Source organism: Caretta caretta, chromosome 6, assembly GCF_965140235.1.
Source record: "Caretta caretta isolate rCarCar2 chromosome 6, rCarCar1.hap1, whole genome shotgun sequence".
NCBI classification, from domain to species: Eukaryota; Metazoa; Chordata; order Testudines; family Cheloniidae; genus Caretta; species Caretta caretta.
The window spans coordinates 98,629,443-98,656,358 of NC_134211.1; the positions used below are offsets into that span (position 1 = coordinate 98,629,443).

The following is a 26,916-nucleotide window of genomic DNA, read 5'->3' on the forward strand; positions in this document are numbered from 1 at the left end:
TCTTAGTGGTAGCAGACGACAGAACAAGGAGCAATGGTCTCAAGTTGCAGTGGGGGAGGTCTAGGTTGGATATTAGGAAACACTATTTCACTAGGAGGGTGGTGAAGCACTGGAATGGGTTACCGAGGGAGGTGGTGGAATCTCCATCCTTAGAGGCTTTTAAGGCCCGTCTTGACAAAGCCCTGGCTGGGATGATTTAGTTGGTGTTGGTCCTGCTTTGAGCAGGGGGGTTGGACTGGATGACCTCCTGAGGTCTCTTCCAACCCTAATCTTCTATGAAAAAGGCATGACTGGTATAACTAATATTGAAATAAAGATAAATACAACACAGCTGCCTAATATATTGTACCTAATCCTGATTTTTTTTTTTTTGGCCAGGAGCTTCGATTTTATTGATCCAAAAATCATTTTCAAAAGTGACTCAGTCACTTAGGAATTTAGATTCCATTTAATTCCATTTTCAAATATGTATTGCTCCTAAGTCACTTAAGAGCCTTTAAATTTTTACCTTATCTCTATTTTTTAAAATATATTTTAAACACTAAGTTACAAGCAAACAAAAGTAACACCAGATGAACATTTAAAAACAACCAAAGCATAGAAATGGTTCTAAACCTACTTGTGACTCCCTTGCACCACCTTATTCACCATAATAGTCCTGCCTATGCAATTTCTACTTTGGATTAGCTCTAATTAGGGCTATGCTTGAAAGATCATGTGGAAAGCATGTGCAAGATGCAACTGCCCACCTATTAAGTTGTACTGGAAAACTAAACATATTACACCAGTTCCCCAAGAACAGCAGTGGCTTCCCTTTTCACATGCAGGTACAATTCACAGCATAGACACTGACTGATCTATAACAACATATGTGGTAAATGAATGGGGGGAGATAGCCCCCATTTATGAACACCCAGCCAGCCAGTTATCTGTAAAATCCCTCTTGGTGTCTGTTCTCGGCTTGCTTTACCTGTAAAGGGTTAACAAGCCCACAGGTAAAAGAAAAGGAGGGGGTACCTGACCAAAAGAGTAAATGGGAAGGCTAGAACTTTTAAATTTGGGAAAGAGGCTGGAGGGACAGAGCAGCAATGCTGTAAGCAGCTTTAAGCCAGGTATGATCATAAATATCAGATTATACCTAGAACTACTTATCTGAACATCCAAATGTGTAAGTAGATCAGAATGTTTAGCTAGACTCGATCAAGTTTATTTCTGTTTATTTTTCAAGGCTTGTGGATCTCCTCTGTGCTAACCCCAGGTCTTTTATTTGCTTGTAACCTTTAAGCTGAACCCTCAAGAAAGCTATTTCAGGGGCTTAATTTTTGTAATTGTTTCTTTTAAACTCTAGCAAAATGCCTAAGTTCCAGATGGATTGTTTTCCTTTTTGTTTTTAATAAAATTTACCTTTTTTAAGAACACGATTGGTGTCCTAAGGGGTTTGTGCATGTTGTTTGATTAGCTGATAGCCACAGCTAATTTCCTTTGTTTCCTTTCTCAGCTCTTCCCCGGAGTGGGGATGAAAGGGCTTGAGGGTACCCCTCAGGGAGGAATTCCCAAGTGCACCCTTGTGTTCAAAGGGTGTTTGCTTTTTTTTTTTTCATTTGGGCGGTGGCAGCGTTTACCAAGCCAAGGTCAGAGAAAAGCTGTAACCTTGGGAGTTTAATACAAGCCTGAAGTGGCAAGTATTAATTTTTAAAATCCTTGTGGGGCCCCACTTCCTGCACTTGGAGTAACAGAGTGGGGATTCAGTCTTGACTGTATGAGATATTGCCTCTCCCTCCCACTTATGTCCTGCACAAGTCGACATCAGCTATAACACCTGAGGTAACTGTCCCCCCCGCAGCAGTCTCGGGGAAGCAAATTCCCATTGGAAGGCCATTGACTCTGGAATTCACTCCCTTTACTTGCCCAGCAAAGCCCAAATTGGTTCACCTTCAGGCTAGTACAAAGCCAATCTCTTTTCTAAAACATTTTTATGAATGAAAGTTGGTGAGGACAGTGAGTATTTTTTCTAGGGAATGTTATTGTTAACTTCTGCCTTGAAAGAATAAAAAAATTCTCTCAAAGTTTTATTATATTGTGGAAATGTGTTCCATGACATGTGAAAGGAGTGTATTTCACTATAGAAATCTAAAAATAATTAAGCATTTTCCTATATATTTACACTATAAATGTAGGTCAGTGTTGATTGAATTCATAATTAGCCAGTCCAATAGGAACAAAACTCTGGGTGACAAACTGTGTTGGCCAACAAGACCAGCTTTAAAACATTCATTTAAATTATTGTTTCCATCTATACTTAATTAAAGCTCAGCGTACCACCATGGATGCATGATGCTTGGGTGCCTGTTATTTAACCTCAGCCTCTGGCATCAGTCCACACAACTTTAATATTCACCTCTGAAAGCATATCCCAAAATAAATTATTCAGCTATTGAGAAAGCATCTGAACTTACTGTGCAAAGTTCAACCATAGTATGCAACAGTCTTTAAAATATAGAGTGATATTTTTTGTTTTAAATAATATATCATATAGTTTATTACACATTAATATGAACGTATAAAGGGTTTGAAATTCATAGATCATTTCTCAATTACTATCCATAAAACACTGCAACTAAGAACTTTCTATAGCCTAGTCTTTCTAATGACACAGTAGTGTGCTTTGATAAGTTTTTTTGGTTAATGGCTTTAGTATTAATTTTCCTGTATCAGATCCACCATCTATGACTAAGCTCCTGAAGTGCTACCAATGTGTGTTTGTATATCTCTTTGTCTTCTTACTCCATTCAGCTCTTGCCCCTCCTGCTGATGCCTTCCCTCTCAAACTCCTGGTCAGTTCCATCTCTTACCCACCCTTTCAGCTCCTGCTCCAAATAAATTTAACTCTCCAACCCACACCTGCTGTTACATTCCTTCCTGCTCATCCATTCTCAGCCCGCTGCAGTTCTCTTCCTAGCTTCTTGAGAGCTTATTTTCAGTTACTCATGCATTAGAACCCCTAAATCATTTTCAAAGTCACTGCTTTCCAAGCTAGAGTCCCCCATTCTATAGGCATGGCCTGCATTCCTTGTTTCTAGATGTATAACTTTGCATTTGGCTATAATAAAGCACATTTTGTTTGAATAGGCAAAGCTTACCAATGATCCAGATCACTCTGTATGATTTCCCTATCTTCTCCATTATTTATCATTTCACCAGTTTTTGCTGTTATAATTTGTAAATGATGTAGTGATTTTATGTTTATTTCCAGATTATCGATGAAAATATTGAATAGCATCAGGCATAGTACCACTCCTTGCATAACTCCACTAGAAACACCTCCATTCAAAAATGATTCCCCATTGACAACTGTTTTTTGAGATCTTTTAGTTAGATCTGTTCTTAATCATTTTAACAGGTGCTCTACTGATATTATATAATACTAATTTTTAAATCAAGGTTCACATGGTACTGAGTCAAACACCTTACAAAAGTCTAAGTGTGTGTGTGTGTGTGTATATATATATATGGATATCTATATATCTCAAGTTACCTGTATAAAAAATTGAAATCAAGTTTGTTTAAAAGACCTATTTTCCATAAAACCATGTTGACTGGCATTAATTGTATTCCTACACTGTATTTCTTATGACCTGAATCACATATCAACTTTTTCCAGTATTTTGCCCAGGATCGAGATCAGGTTTACCAGCCTGTAGTTATCCTGGTTATTCAGCTTGTTCTTTTTGAATATTGGCACAACACTCTCTTCTAGTCTTTTAAAATATCCCCAATATTCTAATTTTTAATAAATCTTATGATTGGTCCAGAGATCTCTTCAGACAACTCTTTTAGGACTCTTGGGTGCAAGTTATCTGGGCCTGCTGATTTTAAAATGTTTATCCCTAGTTGATGTTGTCTAACATCCTCCTCAGTTAGTAATAGCCTGGAAAGTACTTTAATATCCTCAAATAATGAGTTTATCATCTTGCTTCTTCACACATACAGAACAGAAATATTTACTGAACACTTCTGCCTTTTCTGCTTCATTATTAACAGTTTTACCATCTCCATCTAGTAATGGGCCCACACCATTGCTAGAATTTCTTTTGTTCCTGATACATTTTTTAAAATCCTTCTTCTTGTCTTTAGCCCTGCCAGCCTTGGATTTTCCCTGATGTCTTTAGCTTCCCTTATCAATTTTCTGCACTTCATAACTTCTAATTCTTATCAATTGCTACCTATTTGCCCATTTTTCTATTTTATATAACGCTTTTTAATTTTCAATTGGTGCCTTAACTTCACTGAAATAGGATGGGCTTTTAGCCAAAGTTGTCATCCTCCTTCATTGTAGAATCATGGATTTTTGATCATCTTATATATTCTTCTTTAAATAGTCCCAATTTTCAGTCTAATTTTTTTCTCCCAAACAATGTCACTCAATTTTCTTGAGCATTGGGAAATTAGCCCCTTTGAAGCACCAGGCATATATATTTTTGGTTGCGATTGTCCTCTGTTTGCCATGTTAAATCATCTTCTTTCATATGGCAACAGTGGAACAGTGAAAGAAACAGCGTGACTACAGTTGGATCTTAAGGTCTCTTATCCAGACGAGAGCACAAGGGGTAGCTATGTGAATGGCTGTGACGCCTCCAGCATGAATATAGATTGGGCAATCGTCCGTGATGTGTCCGACAGCTTGTACCACGCCACAGTTGCAGTTCAGCGATTTCCTCACTTTCTATCCATGGAGTTAGTATGCTCATCTTTCATGTTAGATGTGGATATGGTTTAGAGCTATCCGTATGCACTGTGGGAAGGAGAAGCCTGGCACTTCCACAGTTGGGTCATCAATTAGATTTTGTTTGGTATGTCGGTAGCCACCTAGACTTCAGACCATCTTCTGCAAATGTCCTTATCTTCCACAAAGAGGGCTGTGGCACAAGACCAGAAGGGTTTTCTTGATTTTAGCTGGTGGTGAGGGTGGTGCTCCAGATCATGGGGGACCGGTAGTGTGATATTTGCTATGATCTTCCTTAACTGTCACAGCCTCTCGGAGATTTGCTGGCACAACGTTAGCCAGTACCAATAGCCATGGAACTGGTATTGATATGAGGGTGCCACTAATTATGCAAAGAGCTTTGTTAATTTCAGTATCCACTAAAATGGTGTGTGGACTTCTACTCCAAAACTGGTGCACACTGTTCCACTATGGAATGGACTAGGGCTAGTGTCCATGTTCAGAGTGTGCAGGTGTCGCTTCCCCAAGATGTTCCTGAAATCTTCTGTATGATGTTGACCCTGGTCTTTGTTTTCCTTTTGGTTGGTTCAAGGTGGAGATGGAAGCTGAGCATGCGGTCCAGCGTTATCACCGGTACCTTGGATTATGACCATGTATCAATGATGACCTACAGAAATTGATGTTTTATGTCTTCTTGGCCTGGGTATTATTCAGATGAAAAGCTGAGACCCCTGCTTTTGAGGCATTTGGCTTTAACCAACATGCCCTGAAATAGGTTTCTAGTGTTTGTAGGTCCTGTTCTAGAACCTTTTCTGAGGTTTCAAATGAGGAAGTCTGAGAAGCCAGCGCCATGTCATCCAAGTACATGAACTTGTGGGAGGATGTTGGTGGAATAATTGCTGATAGATAGTTGAAAAGTGCTAGAACTAAAACGGACCCTTGCAGGAGTCCGTTGTTCAGTCTTTGCAGGCTGCTGATAGCATCACCAAGATACACCGTGAATCTGAGATTGTTCAGCATTTCAATGATGAGCCTAATTCTAGGGCAACAGAACATGGCTATTGCAAGCTTCGTTAGAAGTCCTTTCTGCCATACTGTATTGTATGTGGAATTAAGATTGATAAATATTGTTGCTGTTTTAAGTTGCCATTTGTAGCCAGCTTCTCTATAGCTGGTCAACACAACGACTTGGTTACTACAGTTTCTGCCTATTATGAAACCAGCTTGTTCTTTGGGGGACCAGTTCCTCCACTAATGGCTTCATTCTGCAAAGCAGAAGCTGCTCCAATAGCTTATAGCAGCCACTAAGAAGCGCTATAGGTCAATAACTTTTTGCATTAGCTGCCTCTTTTCCTGGTTTGAGAACAGCTATAATTTTTGCTCCTTTCCATTCTTTTGCTATTCTCCCTGAGGAGTGGATGTTGGTAGAGAGAGCAGCTAGCCATTTTCTCATTATTTGGCCCAAATGCTTTAGGACCACAGGGAATATGTCATCAAGACCTGCTGCTTTTCCAGTCTTTATTTGAGTGAGGCCACTGTCCACCTCCTCCACTAAATTGGGCACAGAAAATTGGGAAAATGTTTGGCATCAATTGAGGGCACTATAGAGTTCTTTACTGACTTTATGGTGCTTTTGTCAATTGAGTTGGCAATTAGTTGCCACGCTATGGCATCTGGGCTCACCTGCGGAGATTTATAGATTGCAGGCGTCACTCCACCAAGGGCATGGAGGAGATACCAGACCTTTCAACTTGACTTTGTGAGGTCAAGGGCCTCCAAAGTGTCGCACTATCTTTGCATTCTTGACGAGTCCAAAGAATCGAACAAAGCTTTTGCTCTATCTGGTTGTCCATTTGCCGTATACTGCCAAAGGAGTTCTTCACTCTAGTGTCCAGCAGGGAGTGAAAGCCTTTCTGTATCCCCTGGGAATACTGACTTTGACAGCTGTTATAAGGCTAACCAAGTGACGATAATTGGCTGGGGTCAGAGGGATCCACATCACAGATTTCTCTATTATACTGCTTTCCGAAAGTTCCACACTGAGGCTTCAGGATGGAGCAAAATAGTGGGATTTGGAGACTGACCTATATCACAATGGGTCTGTGTAGTCTGTTGGGACAGTCATCAAAACTGGAACCTCAAAGTACATGTGTACTTATTTCCTTTGATTTCACGTGTGTAGAGTCTCTGATGACAAAGTTGCCATTATCATCCTGCGACAAAGAAAAGGTCAGACATATAGCATGGGGGGAGGGATGATAACCAGTTTCCACAGTATGCATCCGATGAAGTGAGCTGTAGCTCACGAAAGCTTATGCTCAAATAAATTGGTTAGTCTCTAAGGTGCCACAAGTACTCCTTTTCTTTTTGCAAATACAGACTAACACGGCTGTTACTCTGAAACCTGCTACAGGAGTAAGCACAACTAATGTAAAATTGGTGACAGACATTCTTGAAAAAGGCCTCCTAGCCAGAAAATCCCCTTCTAAAAACAGCCCCTTCTAAGTCAAACCAGATGCCAACCCTTCACTGCATATAATGCAGTTAAACATTGAGGGTTTATCCAGCACAAAATGCGACTACCTCACAAAGATCCTACAATCAGATGAAATTGACATCTTTGCTCTGCAGGAAACACACACCGAGCGAGAAAGCCACCAGAGAGATCAATGGATACATCCTTGTCTCAGCAGTCAACCCATGTCAAAGATGACTTGAAGAACACTACTCAGGTCCTCCCAAACATGTCCCTTAATTCCATCACCATCAAGGTCAGAGACTTGACTGTAGTGAATGTCTGTAAACTCCCATTAATGAACTGGCCTTCTACAGTGTGGCCACCTGCAAGCCACCCCGCCATCTATGTTGGCAACTTCAATAGCCACCACAGTTTGTAGGGTTATGACTCCAACGATTTCACAGAAGAAAAATTGTCATCATGGGCAGCAACAAAAGACTTTTGCCTGCTCTATCACACTAAGAAGCGTGGCACATTTAGGTAAGCATTCTGGTAAAAATGCCATATTAAATGTAATCAGCTTATGATCACTGTTCCCTGAGCAACCACCAGCTTCTAGTATAATGATTAATTCATTTTATCCATCATACAAAATCCAAAATAGAATTATCTCATGTAGGGTGCAATACCTTTTGTTAGAAAATCCATCACCCATATTTTTAGAAGCTAATTATGTTTTACCATTGGCTGCATTAAACCTCCATAATATGTTTGCCAAATGGAAGTCCCCACCCATAACATCACATGTTTACTTTCTATACATTAAAGGTAGGTGTTGGAGTAATTGATCCTGTTCTCTGGTTTGATTTGGTGGTTGTAACATGCACCGCTAGTACCCCCTGCTGGGCTTTATAGTTAGCGCTTTGCTTCACATGCATTCAAGTTCTGCATTTCTGAGTTAGCACTAATTCTAAAAGAAGGTAATGGATCTTTAATGTCAGATGCCACCCAATTCCACCCTCCCCTTTTTCCTATTCGATCCTTCCTGAACATGTTCTAACCAGTGATTTTAACATTCCAGTCATGCAAATCATTCCACCAAGTTTCAGTAACGCCAACTATATCTAATTTCTTTTCATCAGTGAGACTTTTCAATTCTTCTTGCATGTTACCCAGACTGCAGGTATTGGTATATTAAATGGAAAAAAACTTAGTTAATGCAGAGTTAAAGTTGCCTAGTGACAGACAGTTCATGCCCTTCCAAAAATCAAGTTCGGCAAAACCAGGAAATACGAAGTTAACGTAAATGCCCATGCAACCTTAGCTCTGCCCCTGCCTCCCCGGAGCTGGCAAGAGCCACTGGGAATCATCTGCGTATATTCCAGCTGCTTTCAGTGTTTTAGGTGCAGCTGTATTGAACGTTGGAGTCAGTAGATGGGGCAAGTTGGCATAGGTGTGTTTGTGATATGAGGAGACCTGGGGAGTAATTTGAGGAGTGTGTCAGAGCTATGACTGTGATATGAAGAAAACTGGGTCTGAGACTCTCCACGTGTGCAATCAAAGGAAATAGGTACATGTTTACCTTGAGGTTCCAGTCTGCAACATTTAATACAGAATTGTGTAAGTTGTGTCAGTAGCAGGGCATGGGGTCTTCTTGCCATGAGTACTGTCAGTAGAGAGGTGGCTTATAAGAGCTGTCTCTGGATTTAATGACTGGTAGGGAAAAGATGGCATCCTGGGTGCAAGTGTGAAGGGGTTGTAAAAAGTGTGATATTCTGTCAGAGGAGTAGGATCAGTGTTTGAGCATAGTGCAGGTACAAGGAAGTGCCTGTCCATTACATTGAAAGGCAGAGTGCAAGTATCTGCATTATAGATGGTTTGGGGCACCTTGCACAGAAGGCATTTACCTTAACTCGGTATTTCCTGGTTGTCAGAGGTTTGAGTTCTGCTGAACTTGACGTTTTGGAAGGTCATGAGGGGTCACCAGGCAACCTTAACTCTGTGTTAACTTAGTTATGAGTTGTCATTATGGGTTATGGGTGTCATATTAGTTATGGGTGTCATTGGCTCTCTCGCAGGACAAAGTTTTCTGTGGCCCTGCTGCCATGGTCTTGCTCCCTCACTAGCTGGGATTACGAAGGCCCCACAGGACAACACCCTTCCCCGCACCTTGCGCCTGCAAGAACCAGGTGTCACCAGCCCTGTGCCAGCACAGGAAACCCTCTGCAGCCCTGCTGTCACAGGTGTGAGAATGGGGTCATGACAGCAGGCCCGCAGAGGGCTACCTTCAGGGCTGCGGGGCCAGTGACCCTCGATCCCTGCAGGGGTAAGGTGCAGGGAAGGCTGTGGTCCTGGCAGGGCAGAGCAGAGATCCTTGGGCCAGGACTGTAAGTAGGAGGATTAACCAATCAATATGAATTGTCTAAACCAAAAAAAAATTCCAAATCTTGATTTTAAAATGGTCAGTGATCCACCATCACCCTTAGTAAATTTTCCCACTGGTTAATTACCCTCACTGACAAAATTTATGCCTTATTTCCTGTCTGAATTTGCCTGACTTCAACTTCCAGCCATTGGATCATGGTGTACCTTTCTTTGCTAAACTGAAGAGCCCACCATTAAATATTTGTTCTCCATATACATACATTAGAAAACATGTGTTGTAGTGATAAGTTAAATAGAGTGAGCTCTTTGAGTCTATCACTACAATGCATGTTTTCTAATGTATGTATATGTACATATAGACTGTAATCAAGTTACCCCTTAACCTTCTCTTTGTTAAGCTAAATAGAGCGAGCTCTTTCAGTCTATCACAATGCACATTTTCTAATCCTTTAACATTCTTGTTGCTCTTCTCTGAACTCTCCAATTTATCAACATAATTCTTGAATTGTGGGCACTAGAACTGGACACAGTATTCCAGCAGCGGTTGCACCAGTGCCAAATAAAGAGGTAAAATAACCTCTTCTCTTCTACTTGAGATTCCCCTATTTATGCATCCCAAGATTGCATCAGCTCTTTTGGCCTCAGCATTACACTAGGAACTAATGTTCAGTTGATTAACCAGCGTGACTCCCAAATCTTTTTCAGAGTTGCTGCTTCCCAAGATAGAATCCCCATCCTCTAAGTATGGCCTACATTTTTTGTTCCTAGATGTATTCATTTACTTCTAGCCATATTAAAAACACATTGTTTGCTTGTGCCCAGTTTACCAAGCAATCCAGATTGCTCTAAATCAGTGACCTGCACTCTTTATTATTTAACACTCCCCCAATTTTTGTGTTATCTGCAAACTTTATCAGTGATGATTTTAGGGTTTTCTTCCACATCACTGACAAAAATGTTAAATAGCACAGAGCCAACAGTGATCCCTGTGGTATCTCACTAGAAATCCACCTGCTTCATGATGATTCCCCACTTACAATTACATTCTGAGTCCTATCGCTTAGGGAGTTTTTAATCCATTTAATATGTCATGTTAATTTTACATCGTTCTAATTTTTTTAATCAATATGTCATGAGGTACCAAGTCAAATGCCGTACAGAAGTCTATTATGACAACCCTATTACCTTTATCAACCAAGCTTGTAGTCCCATAAAAAAAAAAAGATATCAAGTTAGTTTGACAGGATCTATTTTAAATAAACTCAAGTTGATTTTACATTAATTACATTACCTTCCTTTAAAAATTTATTATTTCGGAGAGGTGTTAAGTGACCCATCCACTTCAGTGAGATGTTCTCAGCTGAAAGAACACCCGATGGAGATAAATATAGCCTGAAACAATAGCTTTGATACGTGTGAACTGCTCGATTCATGTCAGTGGGTGCACTCATCCCCCAAACCCAGTGCTGCAGAGGCTGTGATATGCATTAAGCATGCCCATTCTCAATTCCTTATCCCAGTGTCAGCAGTGTATTCTTAGTGCATGCCCCCAAACTCCCCTCCCCTACTCTTCCATCCCAATCACTGTTGTGATAATTTGATCTACAAATTTACCCTAATTGTAAATTCTACTGTTAAAAGTGAGTTCATAAGATATCACAATAACCTATAACAACAAATGTTGATGGGAACAGCTACAATAAAATCGGAGTAAATCCAAACAGAAAGGCCTACTGATATAACTCAAGGAAAACATTTAAATCATACTTGGTAAAAACAGAAGATATGGAACTGGAAATTAACCAAAATTGGTGTGTTGTATATTAGGCCTAATTGGTGGACAAATTAATGAGGGGATCGGCTATTTCACCCATCAGTCCCTTTTTGGATCTTTAAAGAAAGAGCCTTCAGAGGGAAACCAAGAAGAATAAAAGCTATTGGAGCAAGCTTCACCATCATGACTGCCACCCCTACTGTCTCCTGGGACCAGACCTTTTTTGTCCTGATCCTGAGGGATGGCCTGACCAGACCAGAGTGGAAGCCAGATGACATCATCACTTCTACCACCCTCAGCTGCATCCCAAATACCACTGAAGATGAAACAGGATTGAACTATAACAGAAGCAGCCATAACAGATCTAGCCAATCTCAACTAACTTCTTCTCTTTACCCGAAAAGGAAAGTTATTACCACTGAACACTGTTAAACAAGGGTTTTTTTCCTTTCAAACCTCTCTCCAACTAAAGGGAAAGGGAACAAGAAATGTAAAGTAAGGCTTTCATTTTAACAACATTTCAAATGCTTTAACCATTTTACCTTTTTACTACCTTTTAATAAAAGGTTTTTAATGGTATTTGCCATAATACTAAGCAGGCTAAGGTCTCTGTATACCAAACCCTGAACCTTGCTTAACACTGTTTAACGTTGGACAGCAACTGGGTTATGTTAACATCTTTGGGCACCTATATTCCATCTAAATTAATGCAATATCACCCTCTCCTCCCAGCAAACATTTGCTTGTGTAATTTATTTTCTTTTCAATAAACAGTTTAAGTGCCTTCTGATGTATTCAGATGACATTTTCCCACAATTAAAAAAACAAAACAACCCTTTGACAGAGGGAGACCGGAACAAGATGCCTCCTTTTTTATTTCTGCTTTCTGCTCTGGATTGGATTTGAATTCATAGTGCCACGGGTGGTACTCAGAGCCAATAACCATTACATAACATCAGAGTCACAAGATCCTATGATATAGAGGTAGTTTTCCAGATAACCTCTTTCTCTGCATATACTCAGTGTAATTCATCTTGCGCACTGCAAGAGAAGTCTTTAACTAATAATGTTTTAATTTGATTTTCCCCACAGGGCTAGTAGATGCATGTACTCCATTGGGGTAACTCTCAAGCATTTGAGATACTTGCGTGATGACCTCTTCCCCCTAGTTTGATCTCTATCTGTGAGCAAAAATTCACTCCAGAATATGTTAACATTAAGAAAAGTCTTTTTCCCCACATGGGGCCGTATCTCAGGAACCAACAGCTCCAAATTTGGCTCACTGACCAAACCCCGCACCCACACAAGGGAGAAAATTTGAAAGCATCCCAGTAACTGTACAGATTTTGGCGCGCTTATGACAGTCAAGCTATAAACCGAAAGCTGGTCTTCAACTTAACTATTGTAGAGCTGCCGCTCCACTGCAGTAAGAAAATTAAAAGTTTCTTCTCTTCCCATTCTGTGTCTCATTGGATCAATTTGTTCATAACACACTGAGTTTTAATATTATCTGTAAGGTACACCACTGTCCATAATTAAAATCCACCTTCAAACATAAGGAATTGTTTTAGAAAGTCAACTTGATATACTCCTAATAGTGCGACCAAGTAAATTTCTCTTAGATTAAAAATGTCAGAAAAATTAATGGCTTTATTTGTGAATAGCAGATGAGAAATCTTAAAATGTTGAACCTTGCCTTGTATTGTCACACACACTAGTTACAACACCTGGAGGAAAAAAAAGAGACAAAGACAGCTCTGCATGTAGAAATTAAATTCAGGATTATTGAGTTTTTTCTCCACTTGTCTCCTCCACATAAGCATACGGTCTAGAGTGATATGGGAAGGATACAGAAAAATTATGTAAAGGCAAAAAAAACCTCTTCAGATTTAGATTTAAATATTTTGGTTGAAAATAAAAAATAATCTCAACAATAATATTTCAAAAAGCTTCTTTGAGCTATTCATTACACACGAATCAACTTCCAAAGCTGTGCATTGTTCAAACAATCTGAATTATAACATAAATATACTTACAGCATGTGCTCCTTGTATTGTCCGTATGAGATTAATTCCTTTCCATACATATATATCTCCATTAAGTGCACCAGAATGTGTCACTTCATCTCTTGCACAGGCTAGACAGAGTATAGTTTGGAGATCACCAGTCTTGCCAAAAACACCACGCTTTGGTGTCAACGAATTGCCACACAAGCTCCAGAACTGATAGATAAAACATATGGTATAAAAATGGTGTTTATTTTGCCAAAGTCCTGTGAATTTTGCAAACAATGTAATGCAGGGATCGGCAACCTTTGGCATGCAGCCCGCCAGGGTAAGCCCCCTGGTGGGCCGGGCAGGTTTGTTTACCTGCCGCGTCCGCAGGTTTGGCCAATCACAGCTCCCACTGGCTGCGGTTCACCAATCCAGGCCAATGGGGGCTGAGGGAAGCGACGCAGGCCAAGGGATGTGCTGGCTGCGCGTTCCACAGACCCCTTTGGCATAGAGCGGCAAACCGCGGACAGTGGGAGCTGCGATCGGCCGAACCTGTCAACGTGGCAGGTAAACAAACCGGCCTAGCCTGCCAGTGGAATTACCCTAGCGGGCTGTGTGCCAAAGGTTGCCGATCCCTGATGTAGTGCATGCATATCTGAGAGTGAGTGAGAGAGAAATATACTAGAGCCAAGAGACTCAAAGTATTGTATTCTTTTCATTACTCTGGTTCTCCAGAGTGCCACCTGTAGCAATTGTTTTTCAGCTAACCAAAGTGTTTTACTTCCAATAAGCATACTACATTCATATATTTGTGACCTTTTGTGTGAAAGAGTTTCCTGGTATCAGTTTTAAAATAAAGTTCAAATGTCTTTACTGACCAAACTTTCAGTGTTAGGTTCAATATTATTGCTGTTTTTGTAATTATTTAAAAGAGTTGTTTCATAATGAAATTATCTGGATTTTTTTCATTATGCAATACAGAAAATATCCTTTGTGCTTTAGTGACATCTTTTCAGACCAACAGTAGAAGTGTGATGTTCAGGAGCTAGAGCTATGATTTGCATGTTTCAGCACAAGCAGGTATATGCAAGATTCATGTTATTCAACATGGAAAATAGGAAGTGCAGTCATTACTTGAACATCTGAAGCCCTCTAAACTGCAAAATTACTCTTTTCTAGGAGGATGTTTCTTTGGCTATGTTAGTTAACATCACAATAGATCTCAACTCAAGTAGTAAGCCAATAAATAATGACGATTTCTTTTACTGAAAAGTGTGAATGAAAGAGAAAGCACACACTACATGTCAGTTAAGAGGAGATTACAGAAAGAAATTTTCAGTTTCTGTGCATTACCACAACTTGATATGTTTGGATTTGTTTGGGAGGGGTGTGAAAGGTGTTTATGTGAATAGGGACAAGTGCTGGGAGAGTTTTAATTTCAAGTTAGATATGTGAAGATTTTTAAATTCAGCCATTGGGCCAATTGGTCTATGCTACAGATTTTTTTAAAATATATATATATATTTTGTAGTAATGTAGACAGAGCTCTGGAAGGGAGCATTTAGATAAATTGAAATAATTTTTAAAAGGACACCTGGAGAACTATCAGTAGAAGTTAGTTGCCCTATGCTTTGGGGTTTTTTTCTGTCTTTAGGGAAAAAACAAGGAAACTGGAGTGCACACATTTTCATTAAAGTGATATTGTATGCAGATCTCTCAGTTCTGAGTTTCACAGGACTGTACCACTTTTTCCCTCAAAGTCCCTTATCCCAGTTGAAGCAGAACATTTCCTATATTTAGTTTGCCATGAGCCCCCCGTTTGAGAGGGTAGCCAAACTGAGTGGCATTGTGATCTGGCATATGGAGTTGCATCGCCACTCAGGTTTGGCCTGGCCATCCCTCTGCCTGTCTATGAAGGGGCAGAAAGGCCAAACCTGAACAGTGCAGTGTCCCTCGTTAGCCATTTGAAATATTAGGAAATATGATTAAAAATGTGAACACAAAACCCGTCAACCAGCATAACTGTTAAGGGAATATTAGCAATGTTAATACATACAAACTAAGTGTAATGTTGTTAACATTGTTGTTTGAACCCTTAACTTCCTCTATGGGATGAGTTCCTCAGCTGGACTACATCTTCCATTATACAACACCCACCTCCTTTCCCCTTCTCTTTTTGTGAATCCAGCCCTTTTAAAATGCCTGAAACAAAATATTTTGGGTCAAACTACATGTTTCTTTGACTGAAATAGATTTTAATTGATCTGCCAAAATGTTTCACAATTTTTGGATTTGGACCAAACCAACCTCCTGCTTTTTTTGGAATTACTAGCAAACTGAAAAATAAGTTATTTACCTAGCTCTAGTACTTATTGACCACTCCGTAACCAAAGGTCTTGGCAGGTACTAGGTCTGCAAATACAGTATCCTCAGAGCTGGAGTTATAGGATATACTATTGGCTCACTCTCTTGCTCTATCCTTCCTTTTCCTGGTATGGAATGCAGAGCAGTGGCCATACAGGCTGCCTCACCTTGTATTTTACTGAAAAATCCTGCTTTCTTTTTCTATGCACATAAATATGCAGTAGAGTGCTCAGGAACTGCTGTGCCAATTTTGTAACCCTGTGCTGAATGTCATGTAGCATTTTACTTCATTCACCGCAAACAGGTAACACAAACTGTCTCAAGAGATGATCCATCATTTTCCCAGTAGCTCTTTATACTAATTTAGACTCTTAATCATCATTTTTCTTGCTCACAACCTGTTAAAAATTCTGAATAAAGGCCATTAGTAGAAGGATTGTAGCAGTTACCTAAAAAAAGATTTTCATATTTCCAGTAGTTATTGAGAAATAACCATACACTGATTATGCAAATCCCTGCACTTGAACTCTGATTGGTTAATTATAGCAGTACAGAGATTCACATACTGTATTACCTGAGAAATAACAGTACAGTCATTGTACAGATCAGGCACCCACAAACAATATGAGAGCAGAGAATAGCATATATGAGGAAAGTAATTCCAAAGAATCTTGTCATTTCAATTGATTTAGGCAATTCCATTTAATAATATAATAATTTGCATTCTCCAGTCAAATACCTAGTCAATATGAAGTCTATCCAGAGATGTAGATCATTATATAATGATTCCTAGCATGAGAAATAATTGTTGATGTTAAAAAGGAACATCATTTTTAAAAAGTCTGACCTCTTGCCTAATCAGGATGCTATTCAAAGTCTTGGGTTAGGATTTTTTATTTAAATAATGAAAGACCAAATAGCTGCAGCCTAGTTGTTAAAGATGCTTAGAATATGATTTAATTAAAACGGATTTTGTTAATTATAAGTTGCTAAAGGAAACTAATTTTTTTAAAATAAACAAATAGGTTACTTCAGCAATCTGAGCCATTTTAAATTATACAATTGTTTTTGGCAAAAGACAGGAGGCCTAATTTGCCAGTGTTGCGCTATGTATTGAAGTGGCAGAAAGTTAAGTAGTAATCAAGCTAATGGAAGTTTTTAAACTACATGATAAACAGTATGTTAAATCAAAGTTGTATGCAATCTAGCTGACACACTGAACATTTTTGCCAACAAAGCAAAAATAGTTTAATCCCCACATTCACTCTTTACAAGCAACATAATTTTCCCATCTGTCAATGATAAAAAATATTTTTTTTAAAAAAGTACTCCCAGAGATCTTTGTAAACAAATAGCTATAAGGAATTTCAATGGCCACTCCTCATTTTTTAGTCTAAATTAGGGATCAAATTGGGGCATATACAGGGATACCCATTTCCCCCAGTCACCCCCCAGCCACCAATTTGTGCTCCAGAATCTCAGCTTTTCTATTTAAAGTTGCTCCCTCAATAAATTTTGAGAAAGAAGGGTCCCTGAAGAGGAGGCAGGGTAGAAGCTTGACAGTGACCATAACTGAATGGAATAATCTCTGGTGACTATAAGACCCACTAGTTCAAAACAATGCCAGTGAATGCTTGGAAGGAGGATGGACAGACAGATGCTAAAGATGGGTGAGAAGGGTAGTAACCTAGGATCAAGATCAGTATGGGCTTTTAAGATGACCACCTCACTTGCTGCTTATTGGTGGACATAGAAGGTATTTGAACAGGAGAAGGATGAGCCCCATTGTGTGAGAAGGGTTTATTCACCTTGTGCAGTAACTGTGGTTCTTTGAGATGTGTCCCCCTATGGGTGCTCCACTGTAGATGTATCCGCATCCTTGCGCCTCAGATTGGAGATTTCAGCTAGCAGTGTCCATTCGGCCTGCACATGTGCTCTCCCTGTCTCATGCCTTGCCTCAAGGCTATCCAGTGCTGCACAAGTTAACCACCCTAAGTGTCTTCTCTATTGCACAGCCTCTTATTAAGAGCTCACAAACAGAAGGGAAGGCTGTGAAGCACCCATAGGGGCACAGATCTCAAAGAACCACAGCAACTGTGTAAGATGAGTAACCGCTTCTTCTTTGAGTAGTGTCCCTATGGGTGTTCCACTGTAGGTGACTGTACAGCAGGACCCCGATGGAGCTTTGGAGTCAAGTCTAATATTGATGCCAATATAGTGTAGCCAAACATGGCATCTGATGCTGAGTCATGAGTGACTGCACAATGTTCTGCAAAAGTTGCTGCTCTGCATATATTTTTGATGGGAACGTTTTTGACAGAAGTGGAAACAGATCTCGTAGAATGAATATGAACTCCAGATGGAGGTTGAAGATTGTGAGTACAATAGCAATAGTAATGAAGTTCAATATCCCTCTAGAGAGTCTTTGTTTCAAAACTGAGGATCCTTTAGACACCTCTGCAATGGAAAGGAATAGGAGATTTTCTGAAAATTTTTGTTATATCCAAATAGAATGCCAATGCTCTCCTGATGTCAAGTATATGCAATATTGCTTCTCTCTTGTCATGGTGTGGCTTTGGGAAGAAGGTTGGGAGGTGAATAAGTTGGTTTATGGAGAAAGCAGAGGATATTTTCATGAGGAACTTGGAGTGTGGTCTCAGTGCAACCTGATCTCTTAAAACACCACTACCACCATGGCTGGTTGTGCCATTAGAGTGCCTATTTCCCCATTTCTTGAAGCCAAGGTGATGGCTACTAGGAATGCTGTTTTCACAGATAGCTGTGTAACTGAGAATATGGCCAGGGGTTCAAAAGGAGACTTTGTAAGACAGTTAAGGTCCAGGTTAAAAATTTCATGTTGGTGTCAGGCATCTGACTTGTGGAAAGAGGTTACTCAGACCCTTAAGGAAGCTTTTTGTTGTAGGATGAATGATTACAAAGTAGCTGTCTATCTTATGAGGAAAGGTGATTATGGCTGCAAGATATACCTTTCCTGAGTTTTGAGATAATCCTCACCTTTTTAGATCTAGGATGTCATCTAGTACCAGTGGGAGGGAAGGGACGTTCGCGTAAAATGTTTTGAGTCAACAGATTTGGAATCTTTTCCTCTTCTGGATTATACTTGTGACAAATTGATGTTTTTCTGCTATGTAATAGCACCTCTTTAACATCCTATGAACAGGATATCTCTATGCTTTCGAACCATCAAGAAGCCATGCCTTGAGTCGGAAAACTTGCAAGTTGGGGTGGTGGATCTGTCTGGCATTCTGGAAGTGGAGGTGGGGAAGGAGCTGGAGTTTGACTGGAAGGTGTATCGTTAATTGAGGAACCATGCCGATCTTGGCCACATGTGGACTATAAGAATAACCTTTGCTCTTTCTTTTCTTATCTTGGGCAGGATTTTCAATGAGAGGAATTGGAGAGAAGGCGTAAAGGAGACCCATATTCCAGTGAAAGAGGAAGGTGTCTCCGAGCAAATGATGCCACAGTCCAGCTCTGGAGCAGTACTGGAAACATTTATTGGTTTTGGAGGTCGCAAATGTGTCTATTTTTGGGACTCCTCAATGCAGAAATATGTTCTGGAGAACAATGAAGTCCATTTCCCACATGTGTTCCTGCAAAAATGTCCTGCTGAGGACGTCCGCTGTGGTATTCTGTATACCCAGAAGTTAGGCAGATGATATGTTGATGCTGTGCTGAATGCACCAATTCCATTGCTTCATTGCCTCTGCACAAAATTGCTCTGGCAATTTATGTAGAACATACATGCTATGTTGTCTGTCATAACCTTTATGTTTGCCTTTGATCAATGATAGGAAATGTGAACAGGCGATAATGACCACTCTGAGCTCCAACATATTGACATGCAGTGTTGATTCCAAGAGGGACCATTTGCTTGAACCTTGAGGTCGTCTAGATGAGGTCCCTGGCCCAGTAAAGATGCGTCTGTTATCAGTACCAATGTTGGAGGTGGCTGAGTGAAGGGAACCCCGCACAGACATGCTGTGGTCTTTCCACCATTTGAGAGAGTCTTTGATTATCAACAATATTAACAGTGGTTTGTTCAGTCTGTCTGTCTGGTGCGTATATCATTTTGAGCCATGCCTGAAGGCAACTCAGGTGAAGCCTTGTATGAGTTATTACAAGGTGCCTACTGCCATGTGCCCCAGTAGTTGAAGGCAATTCCTGGCCGAGGTGTGGGGGCTGATTTGGACGGTGTGGATTAAGACTGTTACAGTGTTGAACCTTTGACAGGTTTCAGAGTAGCACCCGTGTTAGTCTGTATCCGCAAAAAGAACAGGAGTACTTGTGGCACCTTATAGACTAACAAATTTATTTGAGCATAAGCTTTCGTGGGCTACAGCCCACTTCATCGGATGCATAGAATGGAACATATAGTAAGATATATATATATACACATACATACAGATAAGTTGGAAGTTACCATACAAACTGTGAGAGGCTAATTAGTTAAGATGAGCTATTATCAGCAGGAGAAAAAAACTTTTGTAGTGATGATCAAGATGGCCCATTTAGACAGTTGACAAGAAGGTGTGAGGATTCTCAACATGGAGAAACAGATTCAATGTGTGTAATGACCCAGCCACTTCCAGTCTCTATTCAAGCCCAAGTTAATGGTATCTAGTTTGCATATTAATTCAAGCTCAACAGTTTCTCATTGGAGTCTGTTTTTGAAGCTTTTCTGTTGCAAAATTGCCACCCTTAAATCTTTTACTGAGTGGCCAGAGAGGTTGAAGTGTTCTCCCACCGGGTTTTGAATGTTATGATTCCTGATGTCAGATTTGTGTCCATTTATTCTTTTGCGTAGAGACTGTCCAGTTTGGCCAATGTATGTGGCAGAGGGGCACTGCTGGCACATGATGGCATCTATCACATTGGTGGATGTACAGGTGAACTAGCCCCTGATGGCATGGCTAATGTGATTAGGTCCTATGATGGTGTCACTTGAATAAATATGTGGACAGAGTTGGCATCGGGCTTTGTTGCAAGGATAGGTTCCTGGGTTAGTGTTTTTGTTGTGTGGTGTGTGGTTGCTGGAGACTATTTGCTTCAGGTTGGGGGGCTGTCTGTAAGCGAGGACTGGTCTGTCTCCCAAGATCTGTGAGAGTGAGGGATCATTTTTCAGGATAGGTTGTAGATCTTTGATGATGTGCTGGAGAGGTTTTAGTTGGGGGCTGAAGGTGACAGCTAGTGGCGTTCTGTTATTTTCTTTGTTGGGCCTGTCCTGTAGACCAGACAGTCTCTATGCAAAAGAATAAATGGACACAAATCTGATATCAGGAATCATAACATTCAAAAAATCGGTAGAACACTTGACCTCTCTGGCCACTCAGTAAAAAGATTTAAGGGTGGCAATTTTGCAACAGAAAAGCTTCAAAAACAGACTCCAATGAGAAGCTGCTGAGCTTGAATTAATATGCAAACTAGATACCATTAACTTGGGTTTGAATAGAGACTGGGAGTGGCTGGGTCATTACACATATTGAATCTATTTCCTTAAATTAAGTATCCTCACACCTTCTTGTCAACTGTCTAAATGGGCCGTCTTGATTATCACTACAAAAGTTTTTTTCTCCTGCTGATAATAGCTCATTTTAACTAATTAGTTTCTCACAGTTTGTATGGTAACTTCCAACTTCTCTGTATATATCTATATTTATATATCTTCTTACAGTATGTTCCATTCTATGCATCCGATGAAGTGGGCTGTAGCCCACGAAAGCTTATGCTCTAACAAATTTGTTAGTCTCTAAGATGCCACAAGTACTCCTGTTCTTTTTAGTGTTGAACCTGTGTAGTGGGAGGAAGGCTTTGGCCTTTACTGCATCTAGATATGCTCCTATGAATTCTAGATGTTGCACTGGAGTTAGAGTCAATTTTTGAGTGTTCAGTTGTAGTCCCAAATCCATAAATAATCTACAGCAGTGTTTCTCAACCTGTGGCCCAATCAGCACACAGCTCTGTCCCATGTGACATCCTCAGGGCCAAAGTGAGGAGGTTTGAGCTCAAATCTAACCACCTAACCTTGTTAAAAAAAAACCAACACAACTAATTGGTTATAGAAAATGGAGCCAAGCTACCATTCTGGTAAATATGGTTGCTCAGTAGAGAATACTGCCATCCCCTCATGCTACATGAAGATTCCCAGTAAAAGCCAGTCTCTGGAAGACAAGACCCCCAAAAGTTTGATTCTGACAGCAAGAAAACACTTCAAAGCTCTCACAGATCATGAGGGAGATGAACAGCTATGAAATTGAAATCTTGAGCATCAGTCAGAGCAGACTGACAGGTGTGGATAAGAAGCACTCCAAGCAAGAGAAGAAACATCTCATCTATGCAGGTCTTAGTGACAATGCACTCTTTGCAGGAGTAGCAGTCAATATAGCAGATTCTATAGAAAAATCACTTTTCAACTGGGAACCTATCAACCAACACATCATATGTGCAAGGCTCCAAATCAGATTCCTAAACATGTCAATAATATGATGCTATGCTCTGACACAGGAACATGGTGATGAGGATAAAGATAAGTACTATAATTGACTCCAAATGTGATTGACAGAATACCAAAACATGATCTACTCATTCTGATGGCTAAAGTACGATGTGATAACCAAGGAATGGAAAGATCAGTGGGGAAGTGTGTGTTGGGAATCATTAAACCCAAATGGTGAGAGATTAATTTAATTGTGCATGGTGTCCAACCCAGTTCTTGCAAGCACCCTGTTGCCTCATAACAACATACATAGAGAAACATAGAATTCACCAGTTGGCAAAACAAAAAACCAAAATAAAAAAAACAAATCAATCACATCTGCATTAGCTCAAGATACAGGTCATCTATCCAAAGTCCAAGGGCATATCGAGCAGCAGATGCCAACAGCTTTGCCAAACTGAATTTAAATCTGGGAAAGCTCAACTTTAAAAGAAAACAGCAAGAAAATCCGCAGTACAGAACTGAAAAAAACAAAAAAAGTACTGTGAAAAACTCCAACTTCAACTAAGTAACAGATTTGAGGCACTGCCAGAGGCAGAGGAAGACAAGGCAACAACTGGACCTAAAGAAAGTGGGCAGTGCTCAGTGACAATGTGATTCAACCAACAGCAGTTGTAGTTGGATATCAACATAAACAAAGCAAGAATTAGATAAGCCAAGAGATACAGCATCTTACTGATCAAAGTAAAACACTAAAAGGAAAACTCCTGAATGCTAAGATCAATGAAATATTGGAAAAAGCAAAAAAGGGAGTACAAGAAAACAGACAAAGCAGTGAAAAGCAATGCAAGGAAAAAGAAACAGCATTATGTTTAAGACTTAGCAGCTGAAGCTGCTGTTATGATAGGAAACCTCAGAGTCGTTTAACTCGTAACTACAACCCTGTGTGGAAACTTCAAAACAGGAAATGGAACAATAAAAAATAAAGAAGGGAAATGCTTACAACTGAGGTAGAACAGAATAACAGATGGGCACAGCATTTTAAATAAATCCTCAATAGACCAAGCCTCAGCACCAGAATTCAATGAAACATTCAAACCTGACCAACTTGATATCAACATTGGTCCCATAGAGATGTCAGAAGTATAGGCTACAGTCAAAAAGCTCAAAAACAACAGAGCAGAGGGAGATGATCAAATCACAGCAGAAATGCACTTTACACTACAACCCTAACCAAACTGGCAGAGCTGTTTAATGAGGTCTGGGGAAAGAGAGACCACTCCTAACCAGCGGAAACATGGAATAATTCTCAGAATACTCAAAAATGGTGATTTTACTGACTAACGACTGGATAGGAGTCAATACTCTCTGTAGCAGGAAAAGTCTTCTATAGTGTGATACTATACAGGATGAAAGAGGCAGTGGATGCAAAGTTAAGTGAAGAAGCATCTGGATTCAAGCCGAAGAGATCCTGTGTAGATCAAATATTCACACTAAGGACTATCAGAAAAATGCATACAATGGCAGGCTCCCCTTATTATCAATTTAGTCTAATTTCAAAAGGCATTTAACAGACTGCATAGGCATACATTGTGGAATATTCTTCAGTTTTACGAAATTCCAGATAAAGTTGTCATCATCAAGACTAAATATATTGATGCAAACAACTCTGTAAGGGTAAACAACCAGACAACACAACGGTTCAATGTGGACACTAGCATTATTGTTTGGGATTGCCATAGATTGGATAATTAAGAAGCACATTAGCAACACAAACACTGACGTAGTATGGGTAGATGGCAAATGCCTGCTCACAAGGCCTAGATTTTGCTGATAATATCACTCTGTTGAGCGACACCTCCAAAATGCTACAAAGAAAGACAGACACATTGGCAAAAATATCAGGCAAAGCAGGACTCACAAACAAATGTCCTTGAAACACTAGCGTCAAGCAACAGCAACATATCGGAAGGCAAAAACAAAGACAGTTGAACAGTTCATTTACCTGAGCAGCACCATATTAGCTAACAGAGATTTTGTGAAATAAGTGATATCAAGGATAGGAAACGCATCCACAGCATTCACTAAAAACTCAACAACCTATGGAAATCAAAGATACACAGTACCAAAACAAAACTGAACTTTCAACTAAAATGTAATCTCAGTGCTAACATACAGCTGAAAGAGCTGGAGATCTTAAAATGTTAGATAGAAAACTAGATGCTTATGAAAATAAATGCCTACGAAAGATTCTGGGCACTGGATAGTGAGACTTTATCAATGACGAAGAGATCTGAGAAATTATCAACCAGCAGCTTATCTCCACTAGAATTAGAAGGAAATGTTGGACATATATGGGGCATGCCAACGTACAGACTCCCAAAGCTCTCAGGTGGAAACCAACTGGTGCGAGGAAACAAGGGCACCCCAGAGAAGAACCACCACCCTTAGCAGAGAGGACAGAACAGTCAATCTCAACACCCTAGAGCAGATGGAAGCAGCAGATAATGACAGAGATGGATGGAAGAGACTAGTTTCTGCCCTGTGTGCCAACATCAGCAAAAGTAGGATGTAGTAAAATATCATCATCACTACCACCACCACTACTTACTTAGGATCTCAAAACAGTATATTTTATAATACTTTATTTTTAATTAACTTCACTGTATCTTGTGGAAGAACTCTCATGTCCTTTTTAAAAAAGAAACTGCACTAGCAGTTGTCTAATTACAAACAATGTTATTTTTCCAATTTACATGTTCAATTTATATTAAGCAGCAACTGAATCTAATACAGTCTATTAATAGAAAAGTTATCAGAATATCTCATGAGCAATAATATTTTTGCTTGTGATTTATTAGTAAGATTCTGAATACAAGCCTCCTATCTAAATTAAATATAAAAGTATAGAATCATAGAATATCAGGGTTGGAAGGGACCTCAGGAGGTCATCTAGTCCAACCCGCTGCTGAAAGCAGGATCAATCCCCAATTTCTGCCCCAGATCCCTAAATGGCTCCCTCAAGGACTGAACTCACAACCCTGGGTTTAGCAGACCAATGCTCAAACCACTGAGCTATCCCTCCCCTCCCTTTAGATTCCATAATTACTTGTTTTACCAAAAAAAGTGATAGTAAATATAACAACATATTTATATAAGAAAAATGTAAATTTAGTACAGTACCTTAATATGTTTTACACCACAGCTGACTAGTTTGTTTGGTTGGTACAAATCCCAAGAAATATCAAATATCTGCAAATAAATCAGAATGCTAGTAAAGATGGCATTTTTAATACATGTATAATTTTAGATATAAATGAAAATAACACAAATTCACATCAAGATGACAAACAGCACAAAATCTACTGACCTACAGATGGCAGAAAGCTATTTCAGAGCTTTTCAAAGAAGTTTATTGGGACTATTTTTTATGCCTCCCCTCAGAAGTTAAATTGCATTGTACATTATATAAATATCTTTCATTATCTGTATTTGTCTGGCATACCCAAAGTAACATACTGTACAGTTACAGAAGATGCTGTGTGTCTATTTATAAGTTGTAGAAAAAAATCCTATCTTGCATTTGAGAAATAATATGTGATTATGTAAAAAGGGGCACACAGAAGTCTAATGCTGTTATTTTCTGATATTTGAGGACTGTGAAGTTGTGCAGGTTAATGTTCTTTTTTGCCTTTTCTCATTTTTATGTATTATCTTTAGATTTATATGTCTAAATTAGAAGCTTGATAAGGAGATAAAGTTCAATATCTATTTGCCAGAATGCTCTGAAGGAGTTATTGGTGATATTCTCACAGGCCTGGAAGATTTTAAATGCCAGCAAGACAATAAAAATGAAAATAGTCACCAAATGTATATTATTGTTAAATGGAGTTGGTTTAAGTTCTTGTAACATGTCTTAACAGTGTTCTTTTTGAGTGTTCTTTCATTTGTATAAAAGCTATGAATAAGCCTGCTTCAAAATGGTCTCCAAAATACTGTGTGTATTTCCCAACTATTAAGCCACATACACCGAATGAATTCCAGAGTTAAAAAGATTTGGCACACTTTGGTTTTCCCATACGAGAAGTAGGGTCTAGAGTTGCCTCAAATATGACACCTTTCAATATATGCTTCTAGGTCTCCACAGACTATGCATAAATATGTGGTGAACTACATATCACATAAAGCATAGATATTTATGACGCATATATTTTCCCTCAAATAAAGTTAACACGATCATCTTCTATAATCTAAAACAGCTGTTATTCAGAAAACAAAAATTCCCAATATGTACACACAGAGGTTTCAATGTATCAAAATTCCACCAATACTCTTATTAAGTAGTTATGCTTACCCTGTCTGTATGACCAGGAGCCATAGATAACATTTTTCCTTTTCTCCAGTCCCACACGCATATTGTATTTTTTGAATCCAGACCCACTGAGACCAAACGCTGATAATTTCCAAGAAGTTTAAAAAAAGAAAAAAGGAAAATATCAATATTTGAATCATGTTCCCATTTAATTTTGAGAGACTTCTTACCATAACTGGATTTTTAAAAGAAATCTAATTGTATATATATTTCAGAGGAAAAAATAGAGCAACAGGGCACAGTGCTAGTCTTCATGTAAGCAAAAAACTTCCATGGAGATTGTGTCAGTAGAAGAACAATACACTTTATAAACCTGAGGTTAACTAGTACCTTAACAGATATTAATAGATATTTCCAAATTAATATTTTGAATATTGTTCTTGAAATGT

The 26,916-nt window shown here is 39.4% G+C and overlaps 1 protein-coding gene across 8 annotated transcripts in view; it reads right to left on the bottom strand.

The window, feature by feature from the left end:
• EML5 (EMAP like 5) overlaps nt 1–26,916 on the bottom strand; it is a 295,572-nt gene that overhangs the window by 211,916 nt on the left and 56,740 nt on the right. For all 8 annotated transcript variants that reach the window (XR_012669025.1, XM_048854106.2, XM_048854105.2 and 5 more), the window contains exons 3-5: nt 26,510–26,608; nt 25,339–25,407; nt 13,377–13,562 (exon numbers count right to left, since the gene is read on the bottom strand). Coding sequence is in view for 7 of the 8 variants with exons in the window: in XM_048854106.2 (XP_048710063.1) it covers nt 13,377–13,562; nt 25,339–25,407; nt 26,510–26,608 (354 nt within the window). In the remaining variant the exon portion in view is untranslated. The remainder of the gene's footprint in view (nt 1–13,376; nt 13,563–25,338; nt 25,408–26,509; nt 26,609–26,916) is intronic.